The following is a 17,994-nucleotide window of genomic DNA, read 5'->3' on the forward strand; positions in this document are numbered from 1 at the left end:
AAATATGAGGTGCTGCTCCTCCAGTGGACCTCACTGGCCATGGAGGAGGCCCAGGACAGAAAGGTCGGATCCGGAATGGGAGGGGGAGTTGAAGTGTTGAGCCACCGGGAGATCAGGGTGGTTATTGTGAACTGAGTGGAGGTGCTGTGCGAAGCGTTCGCCAAGCCTGCGCTTGATCTCACCGAGGTTGATCATACGATGAATAATCCAACCACATTTTTGTTTGGAAGTGGAAAGAAATAATAGAAATTGCATTCATTGCAACGTGTAAAAAGAGTTGAGATACTGTATTATAATTTTGCTTCATGTCATTGATTGGTGAATATGTTTAGTTTGTGACTTTATTTGAAGCAGAAATAATATGTGAATGCTTCATTAAGCATAATTCCGACTGGTAACTACGCACTTCGTCCGAGCACATTATCGCACGCGTCATGCAAGCCATCGTAAATGACCACCTAAACTGTCATTTGGCAACCTAAAAAGCTGCCAAGGTTGCCCGGCTGACAACAGGGGAAAAAAGTTAAGTGAGAGCCCTGCAAGGTGTATAATATTATTGACACTGTCATTGGCCTTTCTTACATATGCTTGTGGTGTCTAAACAACCTTTCAGTAATTTTCCTTGCCCTCCAGTGCAGAATAACAGTGTTTTAAGCCGATAACTTGACACTAGCACTGGCAATAAATAAATAGACATGTATGTGGACCATCTTCCTCTAGTCGTGGGGGCGGGGGATTGGGAGGGGACTCACAAATGGAACAGCCTAGGGCCTCTCTTCATCTAAATCCGGCCCTGTAAGTCACAGTGGGTGTGGAGGGTGATGGCCTCAGCCGGGTCCAACACAGACACAGCCCTCCCCACCATCGAAAGCATCTACTTGAGGAACAGCATCTATCATCAAGGTTCCTACCATCCAGGCCATGCCCTCTTCTTGCTTTAACGTCGGGCTTTAACATATAGTAGCCTGAAGTTACACACCATCAGGTTCAGGAACAGCCACTTTCCTACCACTATTGGGCTCTTGAACCGACCCGCGCGACCTTAATCCTACCTCAGCTGCGGAACACTACGCACCACTTCTTTCACTGTACCTGCACCTCTCTGTACTCTAGCTTGATAACATCTTTCCTATAACATGGTGACCAAAAATGAACACAATACTCTAAATGTGGCCTCACCATATATAACTGCAACCGAGCTTTCATCTTCAATACTCAGACTGATGAAGGCCAATGTGCCGAAAGCCTTTTTGACCCCCTATCTACCTGTGATGCTACTTTCAAGGAACTATGTACCCGCACTCCCAGATCCCTCTGTTCTACAACAATCCCCAGAGCCCGAGCATTCACTGTGTAGGTCCTGCCCATATTAGCCAATCATCTATTGAAATTTCAAAGATGAACATAGAATTTATACATTTACATATACCGATGGGACTATTTGGATTATGGAATGTAAGTGAATAATGTGAAACAGTCATTTGGGAGATGTTGTGTTTTAGTTTAGAGATACAGCCCAGAAAGTGGCCCTAATCCATCTTTGTATCCACACCCTAAACACGAGGGAGCAATTTACAGAGGCCAGTTAACTTACAAACCTGCATGTCTTTGAAATGTGGGAGTAAGCCAGTGCAGCCAGAGGAATCTCACATGTTCACAGGGAGAACGTGCAAGCTCCACACAGACAGCACCAGAGTTCAGGATCGATCCCGGTTCTCTGTCTTTGTGTAGCATCAGCTCTACCAGCTGGCCCACTGCAGAGGAGTGAATTCAGTTTTAATTATGAGTAAAACACAAAGTGCTGGAGGAACTCAGAGGGTCAGACAGCATCTATGGAGGGAATGGACGGACTACGTTTCCGGTTTGTGGGTTAATTGGCTTGGTATAAATGTAATAAAATATTGTCCCTGGAGTGTGTAGGAAAGAGCTAGTGTATGGAGATCGCTTGTCGGTGCGGACCCGGTGGGCCGAAGGGCCTGTGTCTGCGCCATGTATCTCTAAACTAAAGTAAATCACAAGTGGAACTGCAAACTTTATAGAGCCTTCACTTGAGGACAGGATCAAGCCCATGTTACTGGGGATGTGAAGTAGCAGCTATACTAGATGTCCCACTGTGCATTATTAATGCAAGTAATAATAATGGTGAATAATGTAGACAATACAAAGAGAGTTTAGTTTAGTGATACAGCGCGGAAACGGGCCCTTCGGCCCACTGAGTCTGCACCGACCAGCGATCCCCACACATTAACACTATTGTACACATACGATGACCATTTACATTTATACCAAGACAATTAGCCAACTAGTCTGTACGTGTTTGGATGCCAAGCTGGGCGTCACCTTGGATCATTATTCCCATGTCCTAAGTTGCTGCTGTTTTATTTCTATGCCTAATTTATCTGATTTTCCTTACTCCACATACGTGTAGGTGCCACCAATCAAACATATGTTTAGTCATTGGAATCCGTGTGAAATATTTTCTACAATAATCGCTTGTCTGTTCCGTTTCTAGGCGTGGGGATCACCATGATCCTTTGTGGGGCAATTGGTGACATTTACTACAGCTGCATCATCGCCTACAGCCTATATTACCTGTTTGCATCCTTCCAATCCCCCCTGCCGTGGTCAGACTGCTTCAGCTGGTGGGGTGCAGATGAAACCTGCAGTCGGACACCCAGAGGTACACAGCTAACTCTGTTGGGTAAATTGTCAGATTTTTCTTTGTCAGTCTAGGAATGGTTTTACTGTAGGATTGACGGTTTAAGGCACTGATATTATATTAGCACCAAAATGAAGACTGCAGATGCTGGAAATTTGAAATAAACAGCTTCTTCCCCTCCATGTCACTAGGCTTCTGAATGGTCCTTCCACAAGCTGGGGTACTGTCCAATTCACCTCTATCCCATTGTAGACATTGACTTTGTCTCCGGAAGAAAGCGTATCACTGTACCTCAGTACAAGTGACAATAATAAACCTAAACATAAAAACAAAGCCAGAAAATAAGCTCTGGCTGCATGTGTGGAGAGAGAAACAGAGTTAATGTTTCAGGTTCATCAGAACTGGTGTTAAATGTTGTGTTTGAACAATGAAATGTTTAAAATAAATTGGTTAATGGTATTGCTCACAGCAAAATAACAGATTACAGCTTGTTTTTCTAGTCATTCTTAACTATTTTCTAATTCCTTTTTGTTTCCATGTTACAGTTTGATTTGTCACTGTCTTCATGCCATTGTGATTATTTCTGACATTGTCTCCATTGTCCGTAGACTATGTATTGTCCGTAGCTTCTATGGCTATGTATTTTAATGTTCAATCACTGAAATATAATGTTTGTATTACAAACATAGCATCAGCTGTATTCTCCCCCCATTTACACCTTTATTGCTCCCCTTTAGGTTTAAGTTTATTATAGTCACGTACTGAGGTACAGTGAAAAGCTGCATTTGCATGCTAGCCAAGCAAATCAGATAATGCTATACACAAATGCAATCAAACCAAATTCCAATACATTAGGTAGAGTAAAGGGGAATATACGGAGTGCAGAAGATAGTCCTCAGCATTGTAGTGCACCAGTTCCATAGACAAAGTCCAAAGTCCGCAATGAGGTAGTGGTGAATTGGCTCTATGCTTATGGGAGAACCATTCAGAAGCCTGATAACAGATTCTTCTGCCCGACGGAAGCAGGGAGAGGAAGGAATGACCAGTGTGGGACAAGTCCTTAATGACATTGGCTGCTTTTCCGAGGCAGCATGAAGTGTAGATGGACTTAATGGTGAGGAGTATGGTCTGTGTTTATTTTCATCAAAGCTGAATATGAATTTCTTAATAGTTTTTCACAATATTCTCTATGCTTTCTAATCCTCAAGCCAATCGCAACCTTCTCTTTTCCCAAGGCTTACTCCTCTGGGGGTCAGCCCAGTGGCTGTGTGTGCTCACTGTGAGCATGTTCTGGCTCAGTTGAAACTTCTGCTGTGTCCCAAAACAGCTCAGCCTGTAGCTGTGAACCTGAGCCTAAGTGTAAATGTCATCACTCAAGAAGGTGTGTACTTTTAAACCCCACTTCGTATTTTCCAGATCCCCTCTGCAACCTCACGCTGGACGGCGAGTATTCTGGGATCGTTAATACAACTTGGCTGCAGGCAAACAACAAAACCTGTTCCAATGGATCAGTAATCCATGTTCCTCACCAGGGTCCAAGCGAACAATACTGGGAGTAAGTAACTTGCTGTACAGAGCACACATGGTACACTTTGTAGGGAAAGATTAGAAGTGACTCTTGATTAGTACGGGTGTCAGAGGTTATGGGGAGAAGGCAGGAGAATGGGGTTAGGAGGGAGAGATGGATCAGCCGTGATTGAATGGCAGAGGAGACTTGATGAGCCAAATGGCCTAATTCTGATCCCATCACTTATCTTTCTACTATATTACTAAAACTCTCATCTTGTTTGTTGCTATGTCAGTCTTTCTGTGCGGAGTGTGGTCCTGAAAATACGCCAAAACGGTACAGGATAGCGCTACTTTTTTTGGCCCACCTTACGTATCATTGCTCTGAGGTGTGGTGTATCAAGTTTCGTTCAGATTGATGTTATATTTTACAAGTTATTCCCATTTTAAAATTTACAAAAATGATTTTGACAAAAATCTCTTTCCTCTGCACTTTACAATGGGATCTCATTTACATAAACTGCCCAGTCACCGGTGTTCCCACAACGGGGATCTCTGGCGTCACAACGGGGAACCGTGGTGGAATATTGCGTTCGGGGACCAGCCCTCCCGTGTGACAGGTACCCAATGGGTCCCACTTGGTCTAGTGATGTTATAAAGGGTGTTGGGTGAATGTCCAGTTTAACAAGTAAAATGCTGTATGGTGCCACAGTGGCACAGCTGACTTTCAGCGCTGGTGACTAGGGTTAATTCCTGACTCGGTTGCTGTCACTGTGGAGTTTTCAAGTTCTACCTGTGACCTCATGTCTGTTCTCAAGGTGCTCTGGTTTCCTCCTACATCCCAAAGATGTGTGGGTCTGTACATTAATTTAGTTTACTTTAGAGATACAGTGCGGAAACAGGCCCTTTGGCCCATTGAGTCCGCACTGACAGCAATTCCCGCACACTAACACTATCCTACACATATTAGGGACATCTTACAATTTTACCAAGTCAATTAATCGACAAACCTGTACGAATTTGAAGTGTGGGAGGAAACCGGAGCTCCCGGAGAAAACCGACGCAGGTCACGGGGAGAAGGTACAAACTCCATAAAGACAGCACCAGTAATCAGGATCGAATCTGGGTCTGGTGTTTTAAGGCAGCAACTCTACCATTGTGCCAGCCCTACACCGCAACTTAAAAGCGGTTAGAATGTGTAGGAAAGAACTGCAGATGCTGGTTTACATTGAAGATAGACACCAATTGGCCTCAGTTAATTGTCGTAGGGATTGGATGAGAAAGTGGGATAACACAGAAATAGTGTGAATTGGTGATTGATGGTCGGAGTAGACACTTCTTCAGACGGATGTCAGCTAGACATGACATCAGTCTAGAGGGTTTCGACCCAAAATGCCACCCATTCCTTCTCTCCAGAGATGCTGCCTGTCCCGCTGATTTACTCCAGCATTTTGTGTCTAAACACAATGCTTTAGACAATAGACAATAAACAATAGGTGCAGGAGTAGGCCATTCGGCCCTTCGAGCCAGCAGCACCATTCAATGTGATCATGGCTGATCATCCACAATAAGTACAATGTTCCTGCCTTCTCCCCGTAAGTTTAGTTTTTCAGTTTAGTTTAGTTTTTTGTCACGTGTACCTTGGAACAGTGAAAAGCTATTGTGTGTGCTATACATTCAGCAGAAAGACTATACATGATTACAATCGAACCATTTACAGTGTATAGATACATCATAAATGAATAATGTTTAGTGCAAGTTAAAGCCAGCAATTCTTGAAGTCTTAGATGTAGCTGTTCCTAACCAAGCTGTGATGCATCCTGATAAAATGCTTTCTTTTGTGCACCTGTGGAAAATGGAGAGAGTTGCAGGGGGCATGCCGAACTTCCTACGTCTTCTAATGAAGTAGAGGCGTTCGTGTGCTTTCTTGGTCGTTGCTTCAATATAGGTAGTCCAGGAGATGTTGTTATAACCATATAACATATAACAATTACAGCACGGAAACAGGCCATCTCGGCCCTACAAGTCCGTGCCGAACAACTTTTTTCCCTTAGTCCCACCTGCCTGCACTCATACCATAATCCTCCATTCCCTTCTCATCCATATGCCTATCCAATTTATTTTTAAATTATACCAACGAACCTACCTCCACCACTTCCACTGGAAGCTCATTCCACACCGCTACCACTCTCTGAGTAAAGAAGTTCCCCCTCATGTTACCCCTAAACTTCTGTCCCTTGTTGGTGATATTGACTCCTAGGAATTTGAAGTTTTCAACCATCTCTAGTTTAGCCCCGTCAATGCAAACTGGGGTATGTGTAACGTTTGCTTCCTGGTCGATCATTATCTCCTTTGTCTTTCTCTTGTCATTCAGTAAGGGGGTTCTACATCGGTCAACGTCAATAGATGAGATGGGAGAGATTGTTTGGATCCTGGCTCTCTGTCTACTTCTAGTCTGGTTCATCATCGGGGCCGCTCTGTCTCGAGGAATCAAATCTTCAGGAAAGGTAAACTAACCAGCAACAGAAAGAGCTATTCTTCTTGCGTATGGTGTGCACAGCCTAAAGTTGTAGGACAGCCTGTTCTATTTGACCTTATTTGATTGTGCGCGCCGGGTTGATTGCATTTGTCGAAACAGGGCGGTCCACGTGAAGGTTGCAATCTTCCACCCCACATAAAGAGCTGAAGCAGCAGTGAAAAAATGCTAACTAGTACAACAATTCCACGAGAATGTACCTGGGTGGCACAGTGGTGTTGGTAGTCGAACTGCTGCCTCATAGAGCCAGAGATCCCGGCTCGATCCAGACTTCAGGTGCTGTGTGTGGAGTTTGTACTTTCTCCCTGGGTTCCATGTGGGTTTCCTCCCAGTGCTTTGGTTTCCGACCACAACCCAGAGTTGTGTGATTTTGTCTGTAAATTGTCCCAAGTGTGTAGGGATTGGATGCGAAAATTGAATAACATAAAACCTGTGCAAATGGGTGATCGATAGTTGGTGTGCACTCAGTGGGCTGAAGGGCCTGTTTCCATGCTGTATCTCTAAACTAAGCACATCCCATTATGGGGACTGGTCTATCTGACAACAATGTTGGCCATGTCTCTGCGAGGATCCACAATGCATGAGTAAGGGTGACAACAGAGTTTGCTACCCGTGTGAAGGAACAGCAGCAACTCCCCACATGCCTGGAACAAACAGCTCACTCTGTCACTAATACAGGACTTTGGCTGAATTTTCAGAGGCAGCTTGAAGAAATCTGAAGAACACTAACCTCCAAATAAGCTCCAAACTAGACATGGGCGCTTTGTTTTGGTTTTGTACTATTATTGTTTGTTTGTGTAAATGTTTTTTGATATTTATTATAGTTTACAGAATACTAGGTTTACATATCTGATGAGTTGCTGCTAGAAAGAATTTCATTATTTCATTTTGAGACAAATGACAATAAAATACTCTTGGCTCTTGAAGGGTCTCGACCCGAAACATCACCCATTCATTCTCTCCTGATATGCTGCCTGTCCCGATGAGTTACTTCAGCATTTTGTGTCTACCTTTGACTACAGTTATACTGGAGTATATTGCATGCAGTTCCATTAGAGAAAGGATGTGGAGGCTCTGGAGAAGGTGCAGAGGAGGTTTACTATAATAATGCCGGGATTAGAGGGTCTTAGCTACAAGGAGAGGTTGGAGAACTTGGAATGCTTTCTCTGGAATGCCGGAGGTTGAGGGGAGACCTGATTAAAGTATATAAAATGAAGAGAGGCATAGATAGAGTAGACAGTTAAAACCCAGGGTAAAATTGGATTATAGATTATAGAAACATAGAAAATAGATGCAGGAGTAGGACATTCAGCCCTTCCAACCAGCCATTCAATATGATCAAGGCTGATCATCCTGAATCAGTACCCCAATAGCAAGGAGAGACATTAGCTTGGATGCTGTATAATCGGAATGGGTAGAACTGCGAAATAGCCAAGGGCAGAAAACGCTTGTTGGAGTTGTATACAGACCACCAAACAGCAGGAGGGAGATTGGGGATAGCATCGAGCAGGAAATTAGGGATGCGTGTAGCAAAGGTACTGCGGTTATCATGGATGACTTTAATCTACATAAAGATTGGGCCAACCAAATTGGTAACATTGCTGAGGAGGAGGATTTTCTGGAATGTATAAGGGATGGGTTTTTTAACCGACTAGAGAGCAGGCCATCCTAGACTGGGTATTGTGTAATGAGGAAGGATTAGTTAGCGATCTTGTTGCGCACGACCCCTTGGGCAACAGTGACCATAATATGGTGGAATTCTGCATTAGAATGGAGAGTGACACGGAGAATTCAGAGACTAAGGCCCTGAACTTGAATATAGGAGACTTTGATGGTATGAGACAGGAAGTGGCTAGGATAGACAGGCAAATTAAACTTAAAGGGTTGATAGTGGAGTTGCAATGGCAAAGATTTAAAGAAATCTCCAGATATTGTTCATCCCTGTCTGGCGAAAAAATATAACTGGGTGGGTGGCTCAACTGTGGCTGACGAGGGAAGCCAGGATAGCTTTAAAGCCAAGGAAGAGGCATATAAATTGGAGAAGAAGCGGCAAACCTGAGGACGGAAGACATTCAGAACTCAACAGAGGAGGACAAAGGGGCTAATTAAGTTGGGGGGAAAAGGGCAAGAAAGAAAGTTTGTGTGGAATATAAAAACTGATTAAAAGTTTTTTTAGTTATGTAAAAAGGAAAAAAATAGTGAAGCAGAATGTAGGTCCCTTGCAGTCAGAGACAAGTGAATTGATATTGGGAAACAATGAAATGGCAGAACAGTTAAATGAGTACTTTGGTTCTGTCTTCACTAAGAAGGACACAAACAATCTCCAGGAAATACAAGGGGATCGAGCATCTAGTGGGAGGGAGGAACTGAAGGGAATCCATATTAGTCAGAAAATGGTGTTCTGTAAACATTTGGGACTGAAGGCAGATAAATCCCATGAGCCTGATGGTCTCCATCCCAGAGTACTCAAGGAGGTGACTGAATAATTGACTCAAGCATCTTCCCCACTACCGATGTAAGGCTAACTGGTCTATAATTCCGTTTTCTCTCTCCTCTTCTTAAAAAGCAGAGTTACATTGGTTACGTTCCAGTCCATAGGAACTGATCCAGAGTCTATCGAACATTGGAAAATGATCACCAATGCATCCATGATTTTTCGGGCCACCTCGAGTACTCTTGGATGCAGACCATCAGGCCCTGGGGATTTCTCTGCCTTCAGTCCCAAAAGATTACCCAACACCGTTTACTGATAAATGTGAATTTCCTTCAGTTCCTCTGTCACTGGATCCTCGGTCCACTAGTATTTCTGGGAGATTGTTTGTGTCTTCCTTTGTGAAGACAGAACCAAAGTCCCACATAGGAGATTAGTGGGCAAAATTAGGACACATGGTATTGGGGGTAGAGGGCTGACATGGATAGAAAATTGGTTGGCAGACAGGAAACAAAGAGTAGGGATTAACAGGTCGTTTACAGAATGGCAGGCAGTGACTAGTGGGTTACCGCAAGGCTTGGTGCTGGGACCAGAGCTATTTACAATATACATCAATAATTTAGATGAAGGGATTCAAAGTAACATTAGCAAATTTGCAGATGACACAACGCTGGGTGGCAGTGTGAACTGTGAGGAGGATGCTATGAGAATGCAGGGCGACTTGACAGGTTGAGTGGGCAGATGCAGTTTAATGTGGATAAATGTGAGGTTATCCACTTTGGTAGCAAAAACAGGAAGGCAGATTACTATCTAAATGGTGTCAAGTTGGGAAAAGGGGAAGTACAATAGGATCTGGGGCTCCTTGTTCATCAGAACATGAAAGTAAGCATGCTGGTACAGCAGGCAGTGAAGAAAGCAAATGACATGTTGGTCTTTATAGGAGTTGAGTATAGGAGCAAAGAGGTGCTTCTGCAGTTGTACAGGGCCCTAGTGAGACAACACCTGGAGTATTGTGTGCAGTTTTGGTCCCCTAATTTGAGGAAGGACATTCTTGCTATTGAGCGTAGGTTTACAAGGTTAATTCCCAGGATGGCTGGACTGTCATATGCTGAGAGAATGGAGTGGCTGGGCTTGTATACACTGGGGTTTACAGAGATGAGAGGGGATCTTATTGAAACATATATGATTGTTAAGGGTTTGGACACACTAGAGGCAGGAAACTTGTTCCTGATGTTGGGGGAGTTTAGAACCAGGGGCCACATTTTAAGAATAACTGGTAAGCCATTTAGAATGGAGACGAGGAAATACTTTTTCTCACAGAGAGTTGTGAGTCTGTGTAGAATTCTCTGCCTCAGAGGGCGGTGTGGGGCGGTTCTATGGATACTTTCAAGAGAGAGCTAGAAGATGGGGAGAAGGCAGGACTGGGGTACTGATTGGGGATGATGAGCCAAGATCACATTGAATGATGGTGCTGGGTTGAAGGGCCGAGTGGCCTACTCCTGCACCTATTATCTATTGTCTCCTCATTTAACTGTTCTGCTATTTCCTTGTTCCCCATTATAAATTCACCTGGATTGTAAGGGATCCACATTTGGCTTCACTAATCTTTTCATTTTTACATATCTAAAGAAGCTTTTACAGTCAATTTTTATATTCCCTGCAAGCGTCCTATCATGCCCTGTTCCCCCCTCTTATTTAACCCTTTCGTCTTCCTCTGTTGAGTTTTTAATTTCTCCCAATCCTCTGGTTTACTGCTTCCTCTGGCCAATGTATACCCCTACCCTTCATTTCCTTTGTTAGCCACGGTTGAGCTGCCTTCCCCATGTTATTTTTTCGCCAGACAGGGATGAATGAATGAATGAATGAATGAATGAATGAATGAATGAATGAATGAATGAATGAAAACTTTATTGTCATTCAGATATACACCTAGACACAGTGCACCTTGAACGAAATTTCGTTGCATTTGACTCTCCAATCAGGTAAATAGTAAAAGTAAAAGTGCTAGGTGCGTCCATAAAAAATGCCTCATGTGCATGGTTCTGTAAAATAAATATATATAAAAAGTTTTTTTTTTAAAGTGTCGATATTTAAAAAGTTCTAGCCTCGGTTTTGTTGATTGTTCAGTAATCTTATGGCCTGGGGGATGAAGCTGTTGCAGAACCTGGTTGTCCCGCTCTTCATGCTGCGGTACCTCCTCCCAGAGTTAAGCAGTATAAACAGTCCGAATTGTGGGTGTGTGGGGGCTTAGCTCTAATCAGACAGCGCTTGTACCCCATGTCCATGATTGAAGGAAGAGAAGTCCCAATGATTTTTTCCGCTGTCCTCACCACTCCCTGAAGGCACTTCCAGTCCGCAGCTGTACAGTTGCCGCACCACGTAGAGATGCAGCTGGTCATGACCGACTCAATTGTGCTTCTGTAGAAAGTGGCGAGGATGGGAGGGTGGAGGTGTAAACTTCTCAACCTGCGGAGGAAGTACAACCGCTGTTGTGCCCGTTTTGCCAGAGATGTAATGTTTGTGGACCAGTTTAAGGTGTCCGTTATATGCACCCCCAGGAACTTGATCTTTTTCACCTGCTCCACTGCTGAGTTGTTGATGCAAAGTGGAGTGTGACTGGGCTGAATTTTCCTTCTGAAATCGACGACAATCTCCTTGGTTTTGTTCACATTTAGGAGTAGGTTGTTCCTGCTGCACCAGCTCACGAGCTGTTCCACCTCCTCTCTATATGCCTGGTCATCGTTATTGCGGACGAGGCCCACTACTGTTGTGTCATCCGCGTATTTGATGATATGGTTTGTAGTGGACCTGGCGACACAGTCATGTGTCATCAATGTGAAGAGCAGCGGACTCAGGACACAGCCCTGAGGGGATCCGGTGCTCAGTGTGATGACCGAGGAGGTGTTCTTCCCCACCCGCACAGACTGGGGTCTTTCAGAAAGGAAATCCAGGATCCAGTTGCATAGTATGGTATTGAAACCTAGGGGTGCCAGTTTGCTCACCAGATGCTGGGGGATTATCGTGTTAAATGCTGAGCTGAAATCAACAAACAGCATCCGCACGAGGGTGTTCCTCTCCTCCAGGTGTTGTAGGCTCAGGTGGACTACAGAGGAAATAGCATCCTCTGTGGAGCGGTTCGGGCGATAAGCAAACTGGAACGGGTCAAAACTGGAGGGGAGTTTAGAGACCATGTGCTGCTTAATAAGCCTCTCAAAGCACTTCATTATTATTGGTGTGAGTGCTACGGGGCGGTAATCATTCAGGCAGGTTATTGTAGACTTTTTGGGAACTGGTATGATGGTGGCTGTCTTGAAACATGATGGAACAATGGCCTGGTTCAGGGAGATGTTAAAAATGTCTGTCAGAACCAGAGCCAGCTGGTCGGCACATCCCCTAAGCAGACGCCCCGGTATGTTATCCGGTCCGGCTGCCTTTCGCTGGTCAATACCCTCCAGGATTTTGCGGACTTCAGCAGTTTCAAAAGACAGTGTCTGTTCTCCTGGTTGAGGCTCTAATTTCCTCATTGTAGTGGTGTTCAGTGCCTCAAACCTGCCGAAATGATTATTTAGTTCATTTAGAAAGTCTGTGTCATCCTTACAAGACATCTGAGGTGCCTTGTAGTTTGATATGGCCCGGATGCCTTCCCACATGTTCCTGGTGTTGGTATCATCCTGGAAGAAACCCTGGATTTTCTGTCCGTGGGCGCGCTTTGCTTTCTTAATTTCGCGGTTGAGGTTGGATTTCGCTGTTCTCAGAGCTCCCAAATCACCAGATTTAAAAGCCGCATTTCGTGCTTTCAGCATGGCACGCACCTCTGCAGTAATCCAAGGTTTGTGGTTGGCCCGGGTTGTGATGTTCCTGATGACAGTGACGTCCTCCATGCACTTCTGTATGTAGCCCGACACTGACATGGCATACTCATCCACATTGATGTTTTCGTTATGAGTGGCTGCTGTCCTGAACATGTCCCAGTCCGTGCACTCAAAGCAGTCCTGGAGTGCTTCTGTAGCTCCCTCATACCAGACTCTAACCTGCTTCACAGTGGGTTTCTCTCTGATCAGAAGGGGCTTATAGGCTGGGACGAGCATTACAGAGAGGTGGTCAGAGGAGCCGAGGTGAGGCCGGGGTACTGCTCTGAAAGCCTGCTTGATGTTGCTGTAGACCCGGTCCAGCGTATTCTCTCCACGTGTAGCAAAGTCCACATATTGATGGAAATGAGGGAGGACAGTCTTCATGTTGGCCTGGTTAAAGTCCCCAGCAACAATGACAACGCCCTCTGGATGATTCCTTTGCAGCTCACTGATGGAACGGTAGAGAATACGCAGAGCCTCCTTAGTGTTGGCTGCGGGGGGGATGTATACAGCAGTAATGCTAACCACAGTAAACTCCCGTGGCAGATAGAATGGCCTGCATTTCACAGTCAAAAACTCTATGTCCGGAGAGCAGTGGTTGGAAACAGCGGTAGCAATTTTTGGGGTTCATTCATGTGGTCTTTAAATCGGGTCCAGGATGGTGGGCGGTAGAGGGTCAGTCTTCTGTCAGCGGTGGGAAAGATGCTTGAGTTGATTATTAAAGATGTTATAGCAGCGCATTTGGAAGGCAGTGACAGGACCGGTCCAAGTCAGCATGGATTTATGAAGGGGAAATCATGCTTGACTAATCTTCGGGACATTTTTGAGCATGTTACAAGTAGAATGTATATAGAAACATAGAAAATAGGTGCAGGAGTAGGCCATTCTGCCCTGGAGCCTGCACCGCCATTCAATATGATCATGGCTGTTCATCCAACTCAGTATCCTGCACCTGCCTTCTCTCCATACCCCTTGATCCCTTTAGCCACAAGGGCCACATCTAACTCTCTTAAATATAGCCAATGAACCGGCCTCACTACCTTATGTGGCAGAGAATTCCAGAGATTCACCACTCTCTGTGTGAAAAATGTTCTTCTCATCTCGGTCCTAAAAGACTTCCCCTCTTATCCTTAAACTGTGACCCCTTGTTCTGGACTTCCCCAACATCGGTAACAATCTTCCCCATTATCTCTCTCCCTCCCTTTTTAAAAAGTGGGGTTACATTAGCCACCCTCCAATCCTCAGGAACTACTCCAGAATCTAAAGAGTTTTGAAAAATTATCACTAATGCATCCACTATTTCTGGGGCTACTTCCTTAAGTACTCTGGGATGCAGCCTATCTGGCCCTGGGGATTTATCGGCCTTTAATCCATTCAATTTACCTAACACCACTTCCCGACTAATCTGGATTTCACTCAGTTCCTCCATCTCATTTGACCCCCATCCCCTGCTATTTCTGGCAGATTATTTATGTCCTCCTTAGTGAAGACAGAACCAAAGTAGTTATTCAATTGGTCTGCCATGTCCTTGTTCCCCATGATCAATTCACCTGTTTCTGACTGCAAGGGACCTACATTTGTTTTAACTAATCTTTTTCTTTTCACATATCTATAAAAACATTTGCAGTCAGTTTTTATGTTCCCTGCCAGTTTCTTTCATAATCTATTTTCCCTTTCCTAATTAAGCCCTTTGTCCTCATCTGCTGGAATGTGAATTTCTCCCAGTCCTCTGGTAGGCTGCTTTGTCTGGCTAATTTGTATGCTTCATCTTTTGTTTTGATACTATCCCTGATTAACCTTGTTATCCACAGATGCACCACCTTCCCTGATTTATTCTTTTGCCAAACTGGGATGAACAATTGTTGTTGTTAATCCATGCAGTCTTTAAATGCCTTCCATTGCTTCTCCACCTTCAACCCTTTAAGAATCAATTGCCAATCTATCTTGGCCAATTCACGTCTCATACCCTCAAAGTTACCTTTCTTTAAGTTCAGAACCCTTGTTTCTGAATTAACTATGTCACTCTCCCTCCTAATGAAGAACTCAACCATATTATTGCGCAAGAGGCCACGCACAACAAGACTGCTAACTAACCCTTCCTCATTACTCAATACCCAGTCTAGGATAGCCTGCTCTCTCGTTGGTACCTCTACATGTTGGTTTAGAAAACTATCCCGCATACATTCCAAGAAATCCTCTTCCTCAGCGCCCCTGCCAATTTGATACACCCAATCTATATATAGATTGAAGTCACCCTTTATAACTGTTTTACCTTTGTTGCATGTATCTCTAATTCCCTATTTGATGCCATCCCCAACTCCACTACTACTGTTAGGTGGCCTGTACACAACTCCCACTAGCGTTTTCTGCCCCTTAGTGTTTCGCAGTTCTACCCATATCGATTCCACATCCTCCAAGCTAATATCCTTCCTTTCTATTGCATTAATCTCCTCTCTAACCAGCAACGTTACCCCACCTCCTTTTCCTTTCTGTCTATCCCTCCTGAATATTGAATATCCCTGGATGTTCAGCTCCCAGCCTTGGCCGCCCTGGAGCCATGTCTCCGTGATCCCAACTATATCATAGTTATTGGGTACACAAAAATGCTGGAGAAACTCAGCGGGTGCAGCAGCAACTATGGAGCGAAGGAAATAGGCGACGTTTCGGGCCGAAACCCCTCTTCAGAATGATGGGGGGTGGGGGGAGAAGGAAGGAAAAAGGGAGGAGGAGGAGCCCGAGGGCGGGGGGATGGGAGGAGACAGCTCGAGGGTTAAGGAAGGGGAGGAGACAGCAAGGGCTAGCAAAACTGGGAGAATTCAACGTTCATGCCATCGGACGCAAGCAACCCAGGCGGAATATGAGGTGCTGTTCCTCCAATTTCCGGTGTTGCTCACTCTGGCAATGGAGGAGACCCAGGACAGAGAGGTCGGATTGGGAATGGGAGGGGGAGTTGAAGTGCTGAGCCACCGGGAGTTCAGGTAGGTTATAGCGGACTGAGCAGAGGTGTTCGGCGAAACGATCGCCCAACCTCCGCTTAGTCTCGCCGATATAAATCAGCTGACATCTAGAGCAGCGGGTGCAGTAGATGAGGTTGGAGGAGATACAAGTGAACCTTTGTCGCACCTGGAACGACTGCTTGGGTCCTTGAATGGATATATCATAGTCATTAATAGCTACTGCATATTCAACTCATCCACCTTATTACGAATGCTCCTTGCATTGAGACATAAAGCCTTCAGGCTTGTTTTTACAACACTCTTACCCCGTATACAATTATGTTGAAAAGTGGCTCTTTTTGATTTTTGCCCAGGATTTGTCTGCCTGCCACTTTTACTTTTCACCTTGCTACCTATTGCTTCTATCCTCATTTTACACCCCTCTGCCTCTCTGGTCATGCTCCCATCCCCCTGCCACATTAGTTTAAATCCTCCCCGACAGCACTAGCAAACACTCCCCAAAGGACATTGGTTCCATTCCAGCCCAGGTGCAGACCGTCCTGTTTGTACTGGTCCCACCTCCCCCAGAATTGGTTCCAATGCCCTAGAAATTTGAATCCCTCCCCCTTGCACCATTTTTCAAGCCACGTATTCATCTGCAATATCCTCCTATTTCTACTCTGACTAGCACATGGCACTGGCAGTAATCCAGAGATTATTACCTTTGAGGTCCTACTTTTAAGTTTATCTCCTAACTCCCTAAATTCACCTTGTAGGACCTCATCCCATTTTTTACCCATATCGTTGGTGCCAATGTGCACCACGACAACTGGCTGTTCACCCTCCCCTTCTAGAATGTTCTGCAGCCGCTCAGTGACATCCCTGACCCTTGCACCAGGGAGGCAGCATACCATCCTGGAGCCTCGTTTGCAGCTGCAGAAACGCCTATCTATTCCCCTTACAATTGAATCCCCTATTACTATAGCCCTTCCACTCTTTTCCCTCCCCTCCTGTGCCGCAGAGCCACCCACGGTGCCATGAACTTGGCTGCTGCTGCCTTCCCCTGATCAGCCATTTCCCCCAACAGTATCCAAAATGGTATATCTGTTTAGGAGGGAGAAGACCGCGGAGGACTCCTGCACTACCTGCCTAATGGTACGCCGGCTAGTGGCCACCCGTTCCCTTTCTGTCCGCTTAACGTTTACCTGCGGTATGGCCAACACACTGTACGTGCTATTCACGACTTTCTCAACATCGTGGATGCTCCAGTATGAATCCAACCACAGCTCCAATCATTCAATGCAGTCTGCCAGGAGCTGCAGCTGGACACACTTCCTGCTCACATAGTCACCAGGGACACCGACCATATCCCTGATCTCCCACATGTTGCAGGATGAGCAAACCATAAGGGAGAGCCAGTTAATGTGTATCCGGACTTTCAAAAACCCTTTGATAAGGTCCCACACAAGAGATTAGTGCGCAAAATTAGATTTCCCAGCCTTGGTCATCCTGGAGCCATGTCTCCGTAATCCGAATTCTATCATATCCGTTAACAACTGTAGATTTTACTTCGGAGTCACGTGAGTGACTACGTGAAGAACCCGCTCAGTGCGCAGGCGCGGCATTACGCCAGCAGTGCAACAGCGGCGGCAGCTGGAGTCAGGCTCTCCAGTTGCACTTTAAAACGGACCGTCAGATAAGTATACGGTGCGTGTGAAATAACGAAGAGGAGAGTAGAGTTGTGTTTGCTTTGCAGAAAAATGTCGACACAACATAGAAAACTCTCCAAGAGAACTGCCCCTGCTTTAACTCCACCAGAGGAGCGTTCCATTCCAGCGGGGCAGCAACCGGCGGCAGCGTCGCTCTCAGAGCGTTACACTATCCCCGAGACCGAGCCAAGCCCAGTCTCGCCAAAGCCTGCACGGCGGACTGGGAAAGTGGCCAGGAAGTCCAACCGGCCGGTCATCTCCGATTCGTCGGAGGGGGACATGTCTCCACCAAAGCGGAGGAGAGACAGCCGCCTGAGCTGCATTCAGCAGCTCCTGGAGCAGGTGCTCCACTGGGACACGCAGCAA

General features: G+C 45.4%; 1 protein-coding gene across 2 annotated transcripts in view; it reads left to right on the forward strand.

Annotated features, from left to right (window-relative positions):
- LOC116979247 (sodium- and chloride-dependent neutral and basic amino acid transporter B(0+)-like) overlaps positions 1 to 17,994 on the forward strand; it is a 156,376-nt gene that overhangs the window by 120,450 nt on the left and 17,932 nt on the right. For both annotated transcript variants that reach the window (XM_033030848.1, XM_033030847.1), the window contains 3 exons: positions 2,513 to 2,680; positions 4,076 to 4,214; positions 6,540 to 6,672. In XM_033030848.1, coding sequence (XP_032886739.1) covers positions 2,513 to 2,680; positions 4,076 to 4,214; positions 6,540 to 6,672 — 440 coding nt within the window. The remainder of the gene's footprint in view (positions 1 to 2,512; positions 2,681 to 4,075; positions 4,215 to 6,539; positions 6,673 to 17,994) is intronic.

Source organism: Amblyraja radiata, chromosome 12, assembly GCF_010909765.2.
Source record: "Amblyraja radiata isolate CabotCenter1 chromosome 12, sAmbRad1.1.pri, whole genome shotgun sequence".
In the NCBI taxonomy this organism is placed as follows: Eukaryota; Metazoa; Chordata; class Chondrichthyes; order Rajiformes; family Rajidae; genus Amblyraja; species Amblyraja radiata.